The following is a 23026-nucleotide window of genomic DNA, read 5'->3' as shown; positions in this document are numbered from 1 at the left end:
ATGTAGGATTAGTCCAAACTCTCCATGCTTGGTTAGCAAGAAGAGCTTAGTTATGGTATATTATAGATCTGAACCTCAATCCCCCATAAAATTTCAAAGCACATAAGCTAGGCCACTTTTTCCAATGAAATTTCTTAATGTTATTAGAAGACCCTCACCAAAAATTTGCAATAAGTCTTTGAAGTTGCTTACAATACTCATGGGCAGTTTGAAGCAAGACATGGTATACGAAGGTACAGCTTGGATCACAGCTTTGATAAGAGTTTCTTTGCTAGCTCTGGAAAAAAACTTAACATTCCATACATTCATCTTAGAAGAGACTTTCAACTAGGTAATAGAATACCGAGTTATTAACCCTACCAGTCCATTGGGAACCCCTAAATATTTGCTAATAAATCCTTCATTAGATAGCCCTAGTTGGTCACAAAAAGTCTCTTTATCCTCTGGGTTAGTATTAGGGGAGAACAAGATCAAGGATTTGGCTAAGTTCACAAACTAACATAGGTGCTCAAGATACTACTGATAGCAGAGTTAAAGTTCACACTACCTGGACAAAACAAGATGCTCACATCAACAAACATTAGATGAGAAATAATTGAGGCATTTCTGCAAATAGCAAGACCAGAGAACTCTCTAGTGGCCTCTTTAATTCGAATGGTAGAAGAAATCCCCTCAGCCACCAGAAGGAACAAATAAGGGGACACAGGGTCCCCTTACCTAATCCCTTTAGTAGGGCTGAAACTCAAAAATTTCAAAAAGACAACCATTCAATAGGATTTTAAAAGAGATATAGGATATACAATTAAGCACAATGGACACAAATCTCAAGGGGAAGCCAATATTCTTGAGAATGGCTTCGATAAAGCTCCATTCAATTCTATCGAAAGCCTTCTCTATGTCAAGTTTTAAGGCTGCCCAATCCACTTTACCTTTCTTTATACAGTTAATGGCATTGACAATTTCATTGGCAATAAAAATATTGTCAAAGATGAGTCTATCAGAAAGGAAAGCGCTTTGGTTGTTAGAGATAATAGAATTTAGGACAAGTTTTATTCTATTGGCTAAAACTTTTAGCAAACCACTTTGTAAATAGTGGAGCAAAGACTGATGGGTATAAAGTCCCTAACTCGAGAGGTATTCTTTTTCTTGGGGATAAGAACAATAACAATATTATTAATAAGAGAGATATTCAGGTTATCATTCAGAATGGACAAGACATCATCACAAAAATCAGCCCCAAGCGTGGACTAGTTTTTTTGGTAGAAGAAGGCATTAAGACCATCTAGGCCTGCGGCCTTGTCACTATAAAGTTGAAATAAAGCCTCTCTAATGTCATCCTTAGTGAAAAAGCTTTCAAGAAGGGAAGCGCGATCATTGACTCCAGCAAGGATATTAGAGATAGCCACATGGTCACTGCCTTGAGAGGCAAATAAAGAGTTATAAAAGTTAACAAAATGAGAGACAATAGTTGAAGTTCTCCTGAACACAGTACCATCCTCAAGGGTAATGGACCTAATGAAATTGTTTTTTCTCCTAGCTAAAGTCTTGTGGTGAAAAAATTTAGTATTTTTATTCCCAACTTTAAGCCAATCAGTTCTTGATCTTTGCTTCCAAAATAATTCATCTTTGCAAAGAAAATTGTCAAGAGAGGCCTGAAGAACTTTGGTTGTCTCAAGGTCATTGGGCGGAGGATGAGAGGTAGGTAGATCGGAGAGCGACGACTTTGGGGGAGGAGGAGGACAGTGGCTTTGGGCAGCTTTGGGCGTTCTGTAGGAGGGAGGTAGAGAGATGGGGGAGGAGGAGTGCTGTTCTTTTGGACTGATGAGAAGGGAAAGGAAGAGAGAGATAAGTTGATTAGGGTTTTTCAATTTTTGACATAAAATAAATAGGAAGGGTTTTTTTTGAGTAAAGTGAGGAATTATTAGGATAAAATTGTATAAAATAATTAGGAAGGTATTTTTTGTAATAAGTTTTTTTTAAGAATAATAAATGAAATTTTTTTAAAAAAATTGCTATTAGCTAAGACTGTAAATAGTAATTTTTTTTATATAAATAATTAATAATGTATTATTATTATTTATTAATTAAAATCTTTATTATTATTTATTAAATTAAAATGTGTGATTTTATATTAATTATATGAATAATAAAGTAGTATTTATTTATAGTATTGATAGAAAGTAGAGAAAGATAGATAAAAAATTAACATAGGATGGAAAATATAAAATAAGGATAAAGTGTAGGAAATTTTGTTATATATATATATATATATATATTTTTTTTTTTGAAAAATAAAGTCTTTATTAATGAAGGTCCTTCAACAATAAGAACCATAAGTTAGCAGGAATATAAGACCCCCTAAGAGTAAATTTTGTTATATTGGTTGGTAGGAAGAAAGAATAAAGTGATGTAAGAATAGATAAGTATGTACTTACAAAATTATATTATATATGTGACAGTCATTTTTAAATAATATTTTAAAGGGTACAATAGATTTACTATTTTCTCCAATTTATTTTTCTTCATTCAATCTCATTAGTAATTAGTAATTACCAAACGAATGAATTGATCAACTCCTTTCCTCGTTCTTACCAAACATATACCGATGGAGGCAAAAGAAAAAAAAAATTAGAAAGAGAGTAAAATGGAAGGAGAATTTAGAAAGGATTAAAGTATAATAATTCTCTTTCTATTGTTTGATATTATGAATAAAATTTAAGAATAGAGAGATTTTTTTTTTTTTTGAATTAATAGAATAGAGATAAAATTAGTTATTAAAATTATCATAATATTGTTTTTAGCATAAATATTTGTTCATTTTAAAGGGTAATTTTAGTATACTTATTTTATCTTTATCTAAAATCCTTCAAAATGGAGAGATTAGATATTTTGGGATTTAGAGATTGAAGTCCCTCTAACTCTCCTATCCTTCTCTTTCTCCCTTTTACTAAACAATAAATTTTACCTCTCTATTCTATTCTCTCTCCCTCCACCCCTCTCTATCAATCTATCTCTCTTTCTTACTAAATATTAAGAGTCTTCATAAAATAAATAATTCAATTCAATCTGCAAAGTATGGATATTCACATTGAATCGGTTAAAATATTTAAAATTTGCACTTGTACAAATTAGATATTGATTAACATATAAAAGTAACCAATCTAATTTAATCCACACATATTTATATATGCAATTAATAATTTAATTTAAAAATCTAATTTATATAATACAAATATATTTTAAAACTTAGTATATCAAATATATTTTATTCTTATTTATAAGAAAAATACAATCTAAAATAAAATTAAATATTTCTTTATACATACAATTATTTTCTTCTTCTTTTGAATTTATTATTTTTTTTATTTTAATTTATTGTTGGAAACATAAAACAACAATCATTTGTTCTTTTTTTATTAGTTTTATATAAAAAAAAAAATACTTTTAATATATATTAAATAACTCAATATTAAATTGGATCTTTACTTTCTCTAAAGTAACCGATTCGATCTCTACTTTTTCAAATTGGATTGGATTTAAGTTATTATGAGAAGGGATAATTGCGGCAAAAGTCCCCAAAAACTTGAGGTTGATGCCGATTAGTCCTCAACCTCAAAAATTGGCGGTGAAAATACCTAAGGTCCCTATTTTTGTTTGTCCGTTCATACCCAATTTAACAACACTGTTAAATGCTGACAAAAAAACCACGTGTTGAGAGTTTATTGGTACACATATAATTATAATTAAAAATTATAAAACATATAATTATTTAAAATAAAAAATTATTTTAATAAAAAATCTGATTCATTAAATAAAACAAAAACAAAAAATTCTAAATCTTTCTCTCTCTCCCTCACCGTCTCTTCTCCTTCTTCTACCATATTGTTTTTGCAGAGGCACTTAAAATTAATAAAAAAAATCAATCTAGTTATTAAACTGATTGAATAAAAATTAATAAACTTAAAAATAATTTTTTTTCTTCAATCACTTCTGAATCAGTTTATTTTTTTTCTTCTCCTCCTCAGATCTGGTATCTGTTCACTTGAAACGAGCCTACTCCGACGTCAAACTCCCTCAGATCTGGTCGAGAGAGTCGTCGAACGCCCAAGCCGATGAACGACCCCCTCACACTTTGAAACCTCCTGAAGGCAGGACCTCGAGCCTCGATCCGCTTCTCTCTCCTGGATCTTGACGTTCATGGGCCTAGATCTGGTTGTTTCCTCTCTCTCTCACGAAGTTCTCTCCTTCGCATCTCTGCTCAAGCTTTGATGAACATGGTGATGGGTTGTTTCTTTTTTTGAAGGCACAGAGAGAGAGCGGCAGAGAGAGTTTCACATGGTGATGGATATTTTTTCCATAATGTATTTATTGGAGAAAAAGACAGCTATGATAAAGCTTTTGTTCATGATATTTTGTTTTGATTTTTAGATGCATGCTGGTATAGCAGAAGTAGCTGCTGCTAAGGCTCGGCTGTTTGTAAACAAGCCTGGTGGAAGTATGTAGTTTCATGTCCAAGCTGCATAATTACTTCTTAAAACAAAATTTTGTAGTATGAAAAAAATGAAATACAAGTAACATAGTAATTTGAATGTTCATTTTAGATTTAAATTTAGGGTTAGATGCACAAAATAGATCCCCTGATAATATGTATAATAAAATAAAATAAATTTATAATTTTAAAATATATTTTTTAGTTTTTTATTTTATTTTAAATTTTTTTAATTAAAATTATTATTTGGACCAATAAAAAATTGACACGTGGCACTTTATTTGGATTTAACGGATCCGTTAGAAAAAGGACCAATGGACAAACAAAAATTGGGACCTTAGGTATTTTCACCGCCAATTTTTGAGGTTGAGGACTAATCGGCATCAACCTCAAGTTTGTGGGGACTTTTGCCGCAATTATCCCTTATGAGAATTAGATAAGGTCTAAAATACGAAATTTATACTTAGTGCGGATCGGATGCAATATGACAAAAATAATACAGATTAGATCGAATGAACACTCTTATCAAATATAGTGTAACCCTATATGTTTGGTAGGAAAAAAAAAAGTGAGGGAAAAAAACTTTGGAGAGAAAAGTAAAACTTATGTTGCAAAATATAGAGATGATTTACTATTGGTGATAAAAGAATGTTATTCTTGAAATTTGTATTGATGCCACACAATGATATTGATGCTATGTTTTTTTTTTAAATAAAAATTAAAGGTGAAATATATATAATAGTTTAATAAATAAAAAGATTTATATGTATATAATAATGTGTGATCATAATTATAGCATTTTTAAAATATACTATACCATTGGAGTATTTTTTTTAAATAAGAGTGCCAACAATAATATAAAAAATATATATATATTATATCATTGGATGATATGGAAATATATGGCATCTTTAAAAAAAAAAAAAAAAAACTACCATTTGAGATGCTATAAAATCACTACAAAAAGTTGTTACCTTTAGTGACAACTTTTTAGTCACAACATAATTTTTTTGTGACTAAATGTGATTTTTAATCACAACAAAATGTTACTTGTGACTAAAATATAGTCTTTAGCAGGGCCGGCCCAAGCATTGGGCAGCTTGGGCCATTGCACAAGGCCCCCATCTTTTTAAGGCCTAATTTTTTATTTTTTATTTATTTATTTATTTATTTTAAGAAAAGGCTTATTTTTTTCTTTTTTTTTCTATTATATACACATAAATAAAAAATTTATAATTAAAAATTTATGAATAAATCTTAAAAAAAAAAACTAGTAATAAAATTGTAGTTTTAATGTACACGGTTTTTTTTTTTTCTAAAAAAAGCCCAATTTTAAAATTTTGCACGAGGTCCCCAAAATGCTTGGGCCGGCCCTGGTCTTTAGATACAAGTTGTCACTAATTTAGTTTTAGTCACAACAAGTATTGTGACTAAAAATACATTTAGTCCCAACAAATTATACTTTTTGTCACTGACCTTTTAGTCACAACATAGAAATAATAATTTGTAATTAGTCACAATTTTTTTTACTTTTAGTCACAAATTTTATTGCAACTAAAAGTAAGATTTTTTATAATGAATTAAAATTACTTATTTATCTTTACTAAATAATTTATATTAAATTGTAATTGTACTTTTTTTTTCCTTCCTCCTTTCTTACCAAACAGCTTAAGAGAAGCTTATTTTTTTTCCTCTATTTTCTATCCTTCGTTATTTTTCTTTCCATTCAACCAAACATAGCGTAAATGTTCTAACTTTTTCATTTCATTTGATGAGATTGATAATAGAATAAGATTTGTAGGGTCATCTCGGAAATACCAGCCAAAACAGTGAGTAGGGGACCTTTTTACACGTGTCAAAATTCTACACTAAATACGTGGTCCCAACTCCCTATATATGTACACACACATTATAAACAAAACAGTGTCTTCAATTTCGATTGAGAACTTGTTCTTTGTTCTTGTTTTATTTTGGTTTTTATTTCTTTTCTCGTTCACAAAATAAATAATAATAATAATAATAAAAACACTAATCCATTGTATTCGATGGCTGAAGAAGATAACATAAGGGTTAGTAACTCTTCTTCATACCCTCCACCGTTTCGCCAACAACAAACAGAGGATGGTGACTCGGCCGAGTCGGAGCAACTCAACTCAGAAGTAGTTGACTGGGAGTATAATTCAGTACCTGTCCTTGACTATGACAAGGATATTAATTATTATGGTACTGATGATGATGATAGTGGTTTTGTTGTTGATGAGATTTGTAGAGATTGGGGTCTATTTCGTTTGGTCAACCATGGGGTTCCTCCTACTCTTTTGAGCCAACTTCATGACCAAGCCAAACAGATATTTTCTCTCCCTTTTGAAACCAAACAGGATATAATGACTACCCCTTTGTCTTATTTCTGGGGTACTCCTGTTCTATCCCCATCTGGGGTAGCTTTATCCATGAAAGGTTCTCATCAAAATAGTAGTTGGGTTGAAGGTATCAATATCCCTCTCTCCCAACTCTCTAAAATTCCACCTCAAGATCATCACCCTACCCTTAATTCTTTCAGGTAATTATCAACTAACCTTATACTTATCAAATTATCTCCATTATTTATGTACTAATTAAATAATTTTTTATTTTTTTAACTGTCTTTAATTGTTAATTATTATAATTATTTTACTGAAGCTTATATAAATTATTATTGGCGACAATGCCGAAGGAACATAAAAATTGTCGGCATGTGAATCTCACTTTTGTTTAATAATTAATGGGTATAATATTGTAATCTCATAAAATAATAATATCTGGATATAATAAAAGAAAAAAAAAACGTCTTGTAGTAAAATAAGAATATTTATATCATGTCACAAATATTTCATTCAATGTATATTTTTTTTTTTTTGGAAAAAAAAGGGAATATTAATATTAATATTAAAAAGATTAATCCTGAAAACCAATATCAAAATTAACACACGTGGTGGTGTAGTGGTTTGGATTGTTTTGCATATAGGGTCCCTCTTTTTATTAGTGTTGGAATCCGTAGGATGAGACTTTAATTCGGGCCTTAAAAATGGGACTTGTTTGGGAGCAACAGGTGACAGTGTACCCAAGTTACCGGCTATGGTTCCCTGCATGGGAGGAATCTTAGCTGACAACTATTTTAGAGACTGTATATAAGTTCCAAAATTGTTTTTTAATTATAACATAATTTTTTGTAATTAAATGTGATTTTATAATTTTTTGCAATTAAATGAAACTTTTGGTCACAATAAAATATTATTTAACTAAAATATAGTATTTAGATTTAAGTTATTATTAATTTAATTTTACATACAATAAGTACTATGATTTAAAATAAATTTAGTCACAACAAAATAAATTAATTTTTGTGATCATTACTTTTAATTACAGATTTTTTTTTCATAACATATGAATAATGATTTATAATTAGTTACAATTTTTTTACTTATTTTTTTTTTTTTCTGTAATAATAAGATGTACACCACATGATCTTTTTCTCAAGTAGTATTGAGATTATTTGTATATTTGGTGTATTGTAAAAATTACATTTTGAGTCTTATATTTTATTAAATGATTAATTAATTTTGGGATAATTATATAAAGTATTATTTTAAAAAAAATATATTTTTATGTTTAAAAAAAAAATTATACATTTTTACGATTTTTTATAGAAACAATACGAAAATAACAAAAAAATTATATAAAAGTAATATGAAAATAATATCAAAACAACAATAAAAAATAACATACAGATAACAAAAAATCAACAATAAATTAACAAGCGTACAACATAAAAAGACTGTATTTTCTGTAAATAAAATTAAAAAAATCGTAAAAATGTTTAAAATTTTGTGAAACTGTATTTATATATATATTTTTTTTTATTTTTGTGTATTTATGAAATAATCCTATTAACTTTTTATCTTTTTAACATAGTACAAATAATATCATGTGATGAATTTTTTGTTAAAGTAAAGCATAATAATAATTAATTTTGTTGTGTTATGAATTAGTTATATTTTTGTATTTATTTATATTAAAAACTGATTTTAATTTGCCTATATAGATATTAAAAAAAATTAATAAAAATTAAGTTCAGCTTGTTAATTTATACTGTTTTAAAAAAATACAAATTTTAAAATAGTATTTACTCATAATTTTTTGTATGTATATTATTAAAATATAATAAACTTTTTTTTTTTATTTAAAAAATATAATAAACTTTGATAGACGGTAATAGTTCTCATCAATTCAAAGTCTATCCAATGTATGGGAAAGCGGATTCAAATAAAATAATGTAATAAATGAGAGAAACCATTTCTATTGTCAGAAATACAATTTGGAGTTACATTATTTTTTATATGGAAACAAACAATATATATTTTCGTTTCTTTTTAAATAAAATATTTGGAGTGACATTGAACCATTATGATAAGTATTAAAAGCAAAAGAATCAAATTTATATATAATGAATAACTTTTTTCTTTTCAATTTCTGGAAATAAGCACTAAGACCAGTCAAAATAATAATTTGGACATATTTATATATAGTAATAATTAAAATAAAACGGAAATCTCTCATTTTATTAATATTAATATACATTGAACTTACTGTTACAATTTATTTTTAAAAAGATTGAAATCACGTGACACATCAATTATTAATATATATTCTTTTTTGTTCCATGAAAGAGTTTTGATAGAGGAATATGGAAAGCACCTAGGAAGGTTAGCAAGATCCATATTCGAAAGAATGGCAAAGAATCTGAATTTGGATAAAACTGAATCCGAATCCGACCTATCCGAACTAACCGGATTCATTCGGGCATACCGGTACCCGATATGCTCCGAGTTCAGTAAGGAACACCCTGCATGGGGCATGGACTCTCACACAGACAGCTCAGTCTTATCCATACTGAGTTGTGAAGACCAAGTTGGTGGACTTCAAGTCCTCAAAAACGACAATTGGTTAACGGTCGAACCTATCTCCAACACTCTAATAGTCAACCTTGGAGACATGATGCAGGTACGTACTATAATTAATTAATTAATTAATTAATATTAATTCTAATTTTAATAAAACGTGTTAAGAAATGAATTAGGAGTGTTAATTAGTATTTATCATTGCTTATCATTATGTGTACTGGTTTAGACAGGTGTCATTGATTTGTTATATTGGTCCCCCCTTTTCAATGATTGCAAATCATTCTGTTAGGATATTTGTTTCCTTTGTACCGTTGTAAATAATGAGGTCATTATACCTCTGTATATTCTAATTGTTGTAATCACCTAAATCTATATAAAGAGCAGCCAGCCCCAAGTTTTAGGTGTGCTGAGTATTCATTCATTCTTCTCTCTTCTCTCTTACTCTGTTTTCAAACTTGGTATCAGAGCAACGACACCGGTGGTGATCTTGCTTCATGGCTGAACAAACTCCTACTCACGGTGGACAAGGAGACTCAACTGGCCGCAGTGCAGCCAGCGTTATTGCTCAGTCCTCAGCCTCCCCTGCTGTAATTCCTGGACCTCATGTGGCCAGTACCCTAACCCAGCCATTTGCCCTAAAGCTGGATAGAAATAATTATACACTATGGAAGACCATGGTTTCGGCTATCGTTCGTGGTCATCGTTTAGACGGCTACCTCAACGGAACCAAGATTAAACCGATTGAGTCCCTTCCCGTCGATGGAGTTGCTGGTGAAACTACTGTTATCGTGAATCCTGAGTTTGAAGCATGGATAGTTCATGATCAACTCTTGCTTGGATGGTTATATGGATCTATGACGGAAAGCATCGCTACGGAAGTCATGGGGTGCGATTCATCATCGAGTCTGTGGCAGGCACTGGAGACCCTCTTTGGTGCACACTCTCGGGTCAAGATGGACGAGTATCGCACAAAAATTCAAACATATAGGAAGGGGTCTATGTCCATGGCTGACTACCTTCGTCTGAAGAGACAGTGGGCAGATGTGTTGGCCCTTGCGGGTGATCCTTACCCAGAAAAACAGCTTGTTTCCAACAGCTTGTCTGGCCTTGATATTGAGTACTTACCCATAGTGGTTCAAGTTGAGGCAAGATCCTCAACAACTTGGCAAGAATTACAAGACATCCTTTTGAGTTTTGACAGTAAAGTCGAACGCCTGAGTGCCTTGTCTGGTACTAACAAAAACTCTCCAACAAATCCCATTCTCCCTAATGCCAATGTCGCTACAACAAGACCTGGTGGTTTCTCAGGTGGAAGAGGTCACAATCCTAATAACTATGGAAGTGGAAATCGTGGTGGTAATTCTGGACAGCCTAGAGGAGGCAGAAGCTCTAGTGGTTCTGGGCGTTCTCGAGGCCGTGGTGGTGGCAGACACACAAGTAATTCGAAACCCACATGCCAAGTTTGTGGTCGCTATGGCCACTCTGCTGCGTACTGCTACAATCGGTACGATGAGGCATACATGGGCACAGACCCAAACAACTCTAACACTGGAAATAAGGGAAGTCAAGGTGGAGCAGCTGCCTTCATTGCCACACCAGAAATGGTTGAAGATACGGCTTGGTATGCGGATAGCGGGGCGAGCAACCATGTCACGGCTGAGACAAACAACATGACACAAAAGACTGAGTACAATGGTGAGGAATCTTTAACTGTTGGTAATGGTAATAGACTCCAAATAGCTCATGTTGGTTGTGGAAATCTGGTGTCTACTGATCTTGTGCTAAATGATGTTTTGCATGTTCCTAATATTACTAAAAACCTTGTTAGCATTTCAAAGCTCACATCTGATAATAACGTTTCTGTTGAATTTTTCTCTCAAAATTGTTTTGTGAAGGACTTGGAAACAAAGAAGGTGCTACTTCAAGGGAAAGTTAAAGATGGGCTATACAAATTTCCAAAATCCAAAGAAGGTCATTGTGATCAATCCACCAAATCTGTCAACTCTAGTTTTCCTTTTACTGGTTTAGTGTCTAAGTCGAAAAGCCAGCGTGTTGCTGAGCAAAGTTTTAGTTCAATCAAGGATAAGTGGCATAGGAGATTAGGCCACCCATCCAATCGTGTCTTGAGTCAAGTGTTGAGTCTTGTCAATGTAAAATCCACTACTAATGGCAATACAAACTTTTGTGAGGCTTGTCAATTTGGCAAGTCACATGCCTTGCCCTTTACCACTAATTCTGAGCGTGCTAAAAACATGTTAGACTTGATTCATACCGATGTTTGGGGTCCTGCCCCAATCCTCTCAAACACCAACTATAGATTCTACATACATTTTGTAGATGACCATAGTCGCTTCACTTGGATATACCCTCTCAAACACAAAGGTGAAGCCATTTCAGCATTTATGCAATTTAAAAATCTGGTTGAGAATCAATTTGAGAGAAAGATCAAAGCTCTCAAGACTGATTGGGGAGGAGAATTTCAGTCATTCTCCAATTGTGTCATTGAAAATGGAATAAACTTCCAACATTCTTGCCCACATACATCCGCTCAAAATGGTCGAGCGGAGCGAAAACATAGACATATTGTTGAAATGGGTCTAACCTTACTTGCCCAAGCCTTTATGCCTTTAAAATACTGGTGGGACTCATTCCAAACAGCCGTGTACCTTATAAATCGTCTCCCAACACCAGTATTAGAGAACAAGTGTCCTTTCGAGATTGTGTACTCCAAAAAGCCAGACTATAAATTCCTCAAAGTGTTTGGAGCTGCGTGTTACCCTTGTATCAGACCATACCAGTCCCATAAGTTTCAATTCCACTCTGTTAGGTGTGTGAATTTGGGTTATAGTGAGTCGCACAAAGGCTATAAATGCCTTAGCACAACTGGAAGACTTTATATCTCAAGGAATGTCATTTTTAATGAAAATGACTTCCCCTTTAGATCAGGTTTCCTAAACACTCATCAACCTGAGCAAACTGTCAATGTTCATGTTCCCTCATGGTCTGCTGCATTCTCTCCATCACCTGAAACACAAAATATTATTCAATCTGGTACCATCAATCAGCCTACTGACTTTTCCCTTGAAGAGGCATCATCTTCTCACAAGCAACTAAGTCCTAATGAGCAAAATAATGATCTGACCACTGATATAATTCAACCAGGATCTCCATCTCCCACTTCAGTAACAAACAGCCATGCCTTTGAATCTCTCTCGAATGCAGAGAGAAACACAACTCAGCCAATGCCCGTGGTATCCACACACCCTATGATTACACGTGCTAAGGCTGGAATTTTCAAGCCGAAAGTGTACACGGGTCAGGCTACATGGAATTGTAATAATGCTGAACCGGTTACTGTTGATGAAGCTTTACAACATCCTGGGTGGACAGCAGCCATGAATGAGGAAAACTCAGCTTTAAAGAGAAGTAAAACGTGGGTTCTGGTGCCTAGGAAACCTGGTATGAATATTATTGGAAATAAGTGGGTATACAAGGAGAAAAGAAATGCTGACGGTACACACCAAAGATACAAGGCTCGCCTTGTTGCGAAAGGTTTTAATCAAAGGCCTGGGATTGATTTTAGTGAAACTTATAGCCCGGTTATCAAGGCTTCCACAGTTCGGATTGTTCTTTCAATTGCAGTGGCAAAATCGTGGGAAATAAGGCAGCTCGACATAAACAATGCATTCCTAAATGGACAACTTCAAGAGACGGTTTACATGGAACAACCACTTGGTTTTGAAGACAAGGAGTATCCAGAGTATGTCTGCAAGCTCACTAAGTCTCTATATGGCTTAAAACAGGCGCCTAGGGCCTGGTATGACAAGTTAAAAGCCACTCTCATCAGCTGGGGTTTTAAGAACTCCAAGGCAGACTCCTCTTTATTTTTCTACAAAACCACCAGCACCATTATCATGCTTTTGATCTACGTGGATGACATTATAGTAACTGGCAACAACCGGGAGAAATTGAGACAGTTTACCACCAAACTTAACGACATTTTTGCTCTGAAAGATCTCGGACCTCTGCAATTTTTCCTTGGAATTGAGGTGCATCGAGATGACACTGGCCTTTATTTGAATCAGAGTAAATACACCCGTGAGCTGCTGGCTAGAACAGGAATGACTCATTTGAAACCTTGCTCAACACCTATGACCGTGGGAACACCATTATCCAAAACTGATGGGGAACTTCTCAGCAATCCCACGGAATACAGAAGCATAATAGGAGGCCTACAGTATCTAACTCACACAAGACCGGATCTTGCTTTCGCTGTAAACAAATTGAGTCAATTCCTACAAGCTCCTACGACAACACACTGGACAGCAGCTAAAAGAGTTCTAAGGTACTTGAAAGGGACTATATATCATGGACTTCACATCAAGTACTCCGAACGATTAACCATTACAGGTTTTTCTGATGCTGATTGGGCATGTTGCCCAGATGATCGAAGAAGTGTAGCGGGTTATTGTGTTTATCTCGGAGACACCTTGGTTTCTTGGTCATCTAAAAAGCAAGCTGTTGTCTCTCGCTCAAGTACTGAGTCAGAATATAGGGCTCTTGCCCAAGTATCTGCTGAAATTTCCTGGATACAAGCATTATTGAAGGAGATCAACTTCCCACTTCACACTACTCCCATCACATGGTGCGATAATATGGGAGCAAGTGCTCTGGCTGCAAACCCTGTCTACCATGCAAGAACTAAACACATAGAACTTGATGTTCACTTTGTGAGGGACAAAGTTCTCAACAAGACTCTTGACATCAGATACATTCCTTCTCATGATCAAGTTGCGGACTGTCTAACCAAGAGTCTAACCAGCCATCGGTTTCATTTCTTAAGTGACAAACTTGGTGTGGTTGAGACCCCACTCAGTTTGAGGGGGGCTGTTAAGAAATGAATTAGGAGTGTTAATTAGTATTTATCATTGCTTATCATTATGTGTACTGGTTTAGACAGGTGTCATTGATTTGTTATATTGGTCCCCCCTTTTCAATGATTGCAAATCATTCTGTTAGGATATTTGTTTCCTTTGTACCGTTGTAAATAATGAGGTCATTATACCTCTGTATATTCTAATTGTTGTAATCACCTAAATCTATATAAAGAGCAGCCAGCCCCAAGTTTTAGGTGTGCTGAGTATTCATTCATTCTTCTCTCTTCTCTCTTACTCTGTTTTCAAACTAAACGACGTCGTACGTGATAATGATGATGGTTTTGTGTTTGTTGCTTTGTTGATATATGTATATATAAAGGCGATTAGTAACGATGAGTACAAGAGTGTGAAGCATAGAGTGAAAGTGAACAGATATAAAGAGAGAATTTCTATATGTTACTTCGTTTTTCCAAAAGAAGGGAGTGTTATACGAAGCATCAACTATAAGCCTTTTACTTATACTGAATTTCAGAAGCAAGTTCAGCAAGATGTTAAGGCCCTTGGATTCAAAGTTGGCTTAGACCGTTTCAAGCATACTACTACTGCTGCTGCTGCTATTACTGAGGCGTGTTAAACGTTTTCTTTTATATAATATATAATGTCGTTTTATTGGGTCCTATATACTGCTACTACTACTAGTACTTTGTTTGAATTTTGCTTTTGTTTTTTTTGAATGGGTTTGACTTTTACTTTAATTCTCAGTTATATGTGGGTTTTATTTTGTACTCGTTGTAGTATTATATAAATAATATTAATTAGACGTTGTTGTGTACGTGTGTGTTGTTAATAACTTTTGGTGTTTGAGGTTAGAAGAGTAATTAGACGTTGTTGTGTACGTGTGTGTTAATTAATAACTTTTAAAAACGTATCGAATGCCATTTGTTTTTTTTTTTTTAATAAAAAAAGTCAAGTCTTTAAAATCTCATTGCGCGTGAGAAGTATGAGAGAGTCCCAATACATATTTATTATAACAAATTAACTAAGTCAAATTTCAAATGACTATTCTTAGATATATATTATATTAATTTTAGCGAGCGTTTTACTGGCCAAGACTGTCCTAGAGATATCATATAATTAAATTTTAAACATTCACAACTTATTTAATAATACAGTGTTGTTGACTACTGCTACTGTCTAATAGAGGAGGCCATATATGGCCATGTGCATGCAATATAACCAAACTATAAGAACCTGTTGTGTTGTGTGATTATTGAAAAGGAAGTATCTATATATATATAAATATAAATATAAGAATTGTTAAAAGATATACAAGTATCTAGTACTCTTCTCTTTATCATATTTCAATTGTATAATTAAGTATATTGGGTTTTATATAAATTACGAAAATAAATTTTAAAAAATATTAGTAAACCAGTTATAAAAATTATGTTAAACACGATGAACGATGAGTGCCCAATAAAAAATACTTTATATATATCTCATGATATGTCGTGCTTCATGGTGACATATACAAGATTTATAAAATGGATGATTAAAGAAGAAGATTGAAGAAGATTCATTTGGTCAAAAGAATTCTCTCTCCAATAATTTTTTTTAAAAAAAAATACATATGAATCATGGAAAAACTCTTTGAAAGTTCATATTATTGTCCGGTCTCCGAAATCTTAATTTTTTTTTTACATTTATAAACTAGAACATATATATATAAATATTAAAGAAAACAGATATATTCCATGCACAAAGTTTAAAAGGTCTCAAATACAAAAGATGTATAGAAGCAGGAGCAGAGCGAGAGTCGAAATTCAACGGGTTCCAAACTATATTATAAATTAAGTGAAAAATAATTTAAAATATATTATTAATATTATAATTAAAATTGAAATACAATACATCTCTCTTAGATATCATGCAAATCATATATAAGTGAATTTATGCTAATTTTTTTTTTTCTATATACACTAGCAAATAATCACTTAAAAATATATTTTTTATTTTGTTGTGAAATGTAGTCTTCACTATATTTATAGCGGAAAAAGATTGATCTGTAGTAACTATAGAATCTGGAAGTGTAGAATAAGAGTTACTATACTTTATACACAAATTTAAATTTTTTTACTTTTTTAATTTTTACTAACTACTGACATAAATAATCAGAAATAGTTGCTAAAACAGTAAAATCAAGAAGTTTTTCACTTTTTTTTAAATCAATTTTTTGAAAAATATTGTGAAATGGTAATAGTCTAACTAGCAAATCAATCAAATAAATATTATTAAAGAATATAAATAAATACTTTAAAAGAAAAATGACACTTATTATTCTTTTTATAAAGGAAGGTAATAATTGTATATGATTTTGTTAGTGCTACTATAGACAAAATATACAATTTAGTTTCTTCAAATTTTACTTTGACTTTTTTTAAGGGGTCACCATTTAATAATTATTAAAAAAGTTCAATTACAATATACTAAAATTTAAGACTTAAAATTACATATACATAATTGCATATATACTAGGGGGGCCAATTACAATATACTAAAGTTTAAGACTTAGAATTACATATACATAATTACATAAATGCTAAGGGGGCCATGGCCACTATAAACAACTATGTACGTCCGCCCCTGTATAGAAGATTAAACAACAAAATTCAAAGAAAGTCCCGGCCACCAAACATAGGAACTATCTAAAACCAAATGTCCTTTTTGTAAGAGAAACAATGATATTCTTAAACCTATTACAATGAGATAGAGAAATACTTTGAAAAGATTTCCAAACATTAGAATTATCACTAAGCACAATACCAAACTCATTATAGCGAACATCTTGACCATTGACAACAAAAACCATACAAAGACAATCAGAGAAAGTTGTAACATTCCTGAACCCCAACAGAAGGCAAAGAGAAAGGGCGCCATGAAATAGGGTCATTATAACCTCCGCTACATGAGGCTCAAAGGTACCAATAAGTAGAAAGGCACCAGAAAATAGGGCATTTCCATTTAGACCGCACTACAAGAAAAAAGACTTTTACTGGCGCAGTTAATTAACCTCGTCGGTAAAAGGTGGCTAGTTTATTCCATCAAGTAATACTTATGCCGACAATTTATTTTGCCGGCATAAGATACTTTTGCTGGTGAAGTACCTTAGTTTCGCCGGCAAAAGGTGGTAAATCAACCACCAAAAAGCAGAAACTTTTGGCAGTTCAATTCCACTTTTACTGATAAAACTAAGTGCAACGACAAAAGTGAATTAATTATTGGGGGTTTAATTTTACTTTTGCCGAAGAATAAATGTGTCAGTAAAAGTAGTGAAAATTTTGGCGGTTTAATTCTCGCGCAGTAAAAATATGCGCAGAAAATTAGGTGAAAACTTCTACCGGCAAGTTTAAGTGTGCTGGAATTTTTTTTTACAAATAATGAAACGATGCGTTTCACTATTTGATTTAGGGTAAAAATTTTGCTGAATAAAACCCAGCACCGAACCCCTTTCTCCATTTTTTTTCTCTTTCTCTTCTTCTTCTCCATTTTTCTCCATTATCAGTCACCACCACCACCATTTTCACCACCTTCATCACCACCATGATCTCCCTCTCTCTCTCTCTCTCACCCATTTTCCTCAATCTCTCTATCTCCCTCTAATTTTTTTTCTGAAAAAAAAAATTAAAACGAAACTTAACATAATTCCAATGACTTACCACCAACTACACCTCCAGCCATCTTTGCCCGAGCCTTTGACGTAATTCCAAGGTGACCTCTAACTTTTATTTGTGCATAAATTTGGGTTTAATTTTATTTATATAGATTTGGATTTAATTTTGTATATATATATATATAGTTAGAATATATATGTATATGTATGTGTGTATATGTGAATGTATGTGTATTTTTGTGTATAAATGTGTATGTAAATATATATGTTTATATATGTATATATATGTGTAATGACCGCTCTAGTAATGTGGATTAGTAAAGGCAATTAGCACTAATTTTTATTATTTTATTATTTTATTATTATTTGTGAATTAATTTTAAATGTGGACCCCAATATTTAGAAATAAATATTACAGTTATAATTTCTCAATTTCGGAGATTTTATTAAACTCTAGGGGTATTATTTAGTTTATATGTGAAATATGTTAATTTTGTAATTTTTGCTCGGCGACAACGGAAAATGCGATGGATGGCTAGATTGATCACATGGGTAAGTTTAGAACTCTATTTCATAGTGGGAAATAATTTAGAGAAAATAAATCATCGGGATTGAGCGGGGTTATGGAAATTGACCATTTTACCCCTAGCTTTAAAAATACTTAAGTTATATCTTTAAGGGTATTTAAGTCTTTTTAAAAGATTGGTGTAGTGGCTGCCTAGGGAGGTGACAAGTGGCCATTATTTTCAGCCAAGGATTAATCAATCTTTTTTTCCATTTTGGAAAATCAAAGAAAAGAAAAGAAATTAGAAGAACACTTTTCCTCTTGAACTCTCTCTCTCTTTCTATTCGGCTGAGACAAATCAAGGATCAAACCAGAATTTTTCCTTCCATTTCTTTGAATTTAAGCTAGGATTCAAAGTGGTTTCATCTAAGGTAAGCCCTAGAACTCTTGCTTATGTATTTTTGAGCTTTTTACTTAGTTTGAACTTGTGATTTTGGGAGTAAGTGGCTGTTAGGTTTTAAAATGTTTAGGGTTCGAATTCTAGGGTTAGGTTGAGTTGAATTTAGCCCATAGCAGCTGGTTTTGATTGGTGTTAATGATTTTATGCAATTTTAAGTTTTAAATGCAAAGCTTTGTTCATTAATGGCAAATTAATTTTGGATGGTTTGTTCTGCGAAATACTGCCTGGATTTTGTTGCTTATGCATTGTATAGGAGCTCTGGAAGGTTTCATGGCAATTGGTGGAAGATTGAGCAACAAATGAAAAGTTTGGGGAATACTGGTGCAAACCGGCTAGCCGGTTTTGGCAGGGTTCCCCGGGCCTTTCATTTTCTCAATTTTTGCCATTTCGATGCCTCGGTTGGGTGTTTCCCCGTTTCCAGAGTTAGAATAACCCATTAAGAGTATAACAGAACCTAGGGTTTTTGTTTTGGGTTTCCCGGGATTAGGGTTTAAATCATGTGACTTACCCGGTTTCAAAATGTGATTAGGGCATCCATCTAGCACGAGAATTCCGTTCAGGTCGGCCAGCACACTTGAATTCGGAAACAGGTAAGAACTGTGTATAATGTATGATGTGATTATCTGAATGTATGTATGTGTTAATATGTATACATGCTTATTTGTTGTGATTCATACACTACCAACACTTGTACGGTTGCGGTACGGAGTGCATTGGTAAGGTGTATGATGTTTAGAAGTACGATATGGTGTTACCAGCACTTGTACGGGAAGGTACAAGGTGTTTGTGGTACAACACTTGATAGTACTCAAGGTGCGGTCATACCCTACCTACACTAGTACGAAGGTATACTGAGTGCATGTGGTATATGGTACATGGTCGTATCCTAGTTAGAACGTTCATACTCATCTGTTAAGCTCTGTAAATAGGTGTATGGGCGCCTATTAGGTCGGATATTATATGATATGTTATATGCATTTCTTACTGAGTCTGTTGACTCACAGTTTCTGCTTTCGTGTGTAGGTAAAGGAAAGGCGAAGGCTGAACAGGAATGAACCTGAGCTCGAGTGAGATTGTACATGTCAAGCAGCGCGACCTGGAGTGTTCGGTCTCGGGACATCTGGGTGTTATATTTTGAAAGTCGCTGTGCGACCTGTGAATTATGTATTTTGAAATGTAAAGTTTAAAAAGTAAATTTTACGAAGTTTGAAATCGGGATCCCGGGGTTTGTAAATATTATATTATATTACAAAGTTTAATATCTAAAGCAAAAGTTTTAACTTGACACGTTTTTCGAGAAATTTCTTTGATTAGCAAAGATTGCACAATAATTGAAAAAGCACTGTAGCGTGCCTTAGCATTAGGGCGTTACAATTTTGGTATCAGAGCCGCCAGGTTTGTCTACCGAAGCTTCCTATGACATGTACAATCTTCATCAAAGAAAGCTCGGTTCACGGTTCAGTAAGCCCGTACTTGTTTAGTATTTTAAATAAGTGTGATGTGAAAGCATGTTAGGAAGCATATTAGATTTAAATTAAATATATTTCCTTAAAAAGAAAAGAAAGTGTGTTGCCTTTAAGTTATTAAGAGCGGTGTTAATTTTGATCGCTGTCTAACCTGCCTGGCTTATGGATTCGCAGGCTAAGTCCTATTAAATGGACGCCCCGCGAAATACAAGAAGTCAGGGTGGCATGGTTGAGACTGAAGGCGGTCAGAGGAATCCTCAAAATCCTCGTGGTCGCGGCCGTGGCCATGGCAGAGCTCAGGGTGGTCGCCCAGTAAATCCACCTCAAGCTCCTCCTGATTGGGAGCAAAGATTTGCGGAGATGCAAGATAGAATCCGCCAGCAAGATGAAGAGATCCAAAGATTGAGGCAGCAGGGTCCTCCTGCCGTGCCTCCTCAAGTGGTTCAGGCTGTTGCAGTTCCTGCGGTGCCAGCAGAACAACCTGTTGTTGGTAACCGTATGGAGCCGTTGTGTGAAAGATTCCGGAAACAGGCACCTCCACTGTTTCTGGGAGGCCCTGATGTGATGAAGGCCGAGCAGTGGCTTTCAGTGATTGAACGCATCCTCAATTTTATGGGAGTGGTTGGAAATGACAGGGTAACTTGTGCCACTTTTCAGTTTCAGGAAGACGCTCTCGTGTGGTGGGAGTTAATAACCCTCACTCGAGACGTCACGCTGATGACCTGGGAAGAATTCAAGGAGTTGTTTAACTCCAAGTATTACAATGAAGCAGTCCGCAGTGCAAAGCGGAAAGAGTTCACTGAACTAGTTCAATCTGAGGGAATGTCGGTTACAGAGTATACGACAAAGTTTGACCGTTTGGCCAAGCTTGCAGCGGAAATTGTCCCAACCGACTTCAGTAAGAAAGAGAAATACGCGGGTTTGAGTGCAAAAATTAGACATGATCTGGTTATTACTACTACTGAGGCAACCACTTATGCGGAAATGGTTGAAAAGGCTTTGAGAGTCGAGGGTGCGGTGAAATTTCTTCAGGAGCCCCGGGTGACTCTGAGTGTTGGTGGAACCCCCACTGTTCCTACTCCTGTTTATGGTAGGGATGGTGGTGACTCCACCACTGAGCAGAAAAGAAAAGTTGTTCCAGCTTCTGGTGGCTCGGGGCAAAGCAAGCGGTTCCGTGGGAACCAAGGCAGAGGAGGACGCCAGGGTTACTCTTATCTTGAGTGTCCAAGGTGCAAGAAACATCATCCGGGAGAGTGTGTAGGAAGACATGCTTCTGTGTGGCATGGTGGGGCATTTCAAGAAAGATTGCCCCTGTGCAAAGAAAGAGGAGCCGAAAGGCGAGGTGAAACCGGTTCTGCTCGTGTGTTTGCCATTACCCAAGGCGATGCCGCAGCCGGTCCTTACGTTGTGACAGGTCAGCTTCCCGTCAACAACTTGTTATTTACAGTATTATTTGACTCGGGAGCTACACGTTCATATGTGGCTACAAGAGTGATTGATCTTTTGGGTAGGCCTTGTGATATTTTAGAAAGAGGGTTTGGAACCCTAATGCCTAGCGGGGAATTGGTTATCTCTAATAGGCGCATTAGGTCTATGCCGATTAGGATCGAAGATAGGGAATTGAGTACTGACCTTATAGAATTGAAATTAGCGAGTTTGATATTATACGGGAATGGATTTTCTATCCAAGTATTCGGCCAAGTATAGATTGTAGGCGTAAAATGGTGACTTTTCAAAGGAAGGTGAAGATCCATTTGTTTATGTTGGATCGGTTCGGGGTCTCGGATCCCGATTATTTTTGTCGAGGGCTAGGGATTTACTATGCAATGGTTGTGTAGGATTTCTAGCGGTGGTATTTGACTCCGGCGGACACTGAAACATTTGGGCTCGAGGTAGTCCGGGTAGTGAAAGATTTTCTTGATGTGTTTCCCGAGGAGTTGCCGGGATTGCCGCCACAGCGAGAGATTGACTTTGTAATTGATTTGGCACCTGGAGTCGAACCTGTTTCTAAAGCTCCATATAGGATGGCTCCAGCGGAACTCAAGGAGCTTAAGTTACAACTTCAGGGGATGCTCGATATTGGGTTTATTCGACCCAGTGTGTCGCCCTGGGGAGCTCCGGTTCTTTTTGTAAAAAAGAAAGATGGTTCCCTCAGAATGTGTATTGATTATCGGGAACTAAACAAGCTGACGATTAAGAACAAGTACCCGTTGCCTAGGATCGATGATCTGTTCGATCAGCTCCAGGGAAAGACAGTGTTTTCGAAGATTGATTTACGGTCGGGTTATCATCAACTCAGAATTCGGGAGGAGGACATACCGAAAACTGCTTTTAGAACCAGATATGGGCACTATGAGTTTCTGGTAATGTCATTCGGATTGACTAATGCTCCTGCGGCCTTTATGGATCTCATGAATAGGGTGTTCAAGGATTTCCTCGATAACTGCGTTATAGTGTTTATCGATGACATTCTTGTATACTCTCAGTCAGAAGAGGAGCACGAGCATCATCTTCGAATGGTGTTACAGCGACTTAGGGATCACAAGCTGTATGCCAAATTTAAAAAGTGCGAATTCTGGTTGTCTGAAGTGTCCTTTCTGGGACATATTGTTGGGAAGA

The 23026-nt window shown here is 34.4% G+C and overlaps 1 protein-coding gene and 1 long non-coding RNA gene across 2 annotated transcripts; both read left to right on the top strand.

Moving 5' to 3' along the window:
* Nucleotides 1-3733: 3733 nt before the first annotated feature.
* On the top strand, nt 3734-4593 carry LOC133032521 (uncharacterized). Its single transcript, XR_009685149.1, has 2 exons — nt 3734-4338; nt 4429-4593. It is a non-coding gene; the product is annotated as an uncharacterized LOC133032521 (long non-coding RNA).
* Nucleotides 4594-6406: 1813 nt separating this feature from the next.
* Nucleotides 6407-15138, top strand: LOC115710658 (gibberellin 2-beta-dioxygenase 8). Its single transcript, XM_030639016.2, has 3 exons — nt 6407-7049; nt 9196-9529; nt 14686-15138. The coding sequence occupies exons 1-3, from the start codon at nt 6535-6537 to the stop codon at nt 14938-14940; spliced, it is 1104 nt and encodes a 367-aa protein (XP_030494876.1). The 5' UTR covers nt 6407-6534; the 3' UTR covers nt 14941-15138.
* Nucleotides 15139-23026: the final 7888 nt, after the last annotated feature.

This window comes from Cannabis sativa, chromosome X (assembly GCF_029168945.1).
Source record: "Cannabis sativa cultivar Pink pepper isolate KNU-18-1 chromosome X, ASM2916894v1, whole genome shotgun sequence".
Lineage (NCBI taxonomy): Eukaryota > Viridiplantae > Streptophyta > Magnoliopsida > Rosales > Cannabaceae > Cannabis > Cannabis sativa.
This window is presented reverse-complemented; position numbering and strand designations above follow the sequence as displayed.

Coding starts and splice junctions, on each gene's coding strand:
- LOC115710658 (XM_030639016.2), top strand. CDS start 6,535: ATGGCTGAAGAAGATAACATAAGGGTTAGTAACTCTTCTTCATACCCT. Junction 7,050..9,195: donor CCTACCCTTAATTCTTTCAG/GTAATTATCAAC, acceptor GTTCCATGAAAG/AGTTTTGATAGAGGAATATG. Junction 9,530..14,685: donor ACCTTGGAGACATGATGCAG/GTACGTACTATA, acceptor GTATATATAAAG/GCGATTAGTAACGATGAGTA.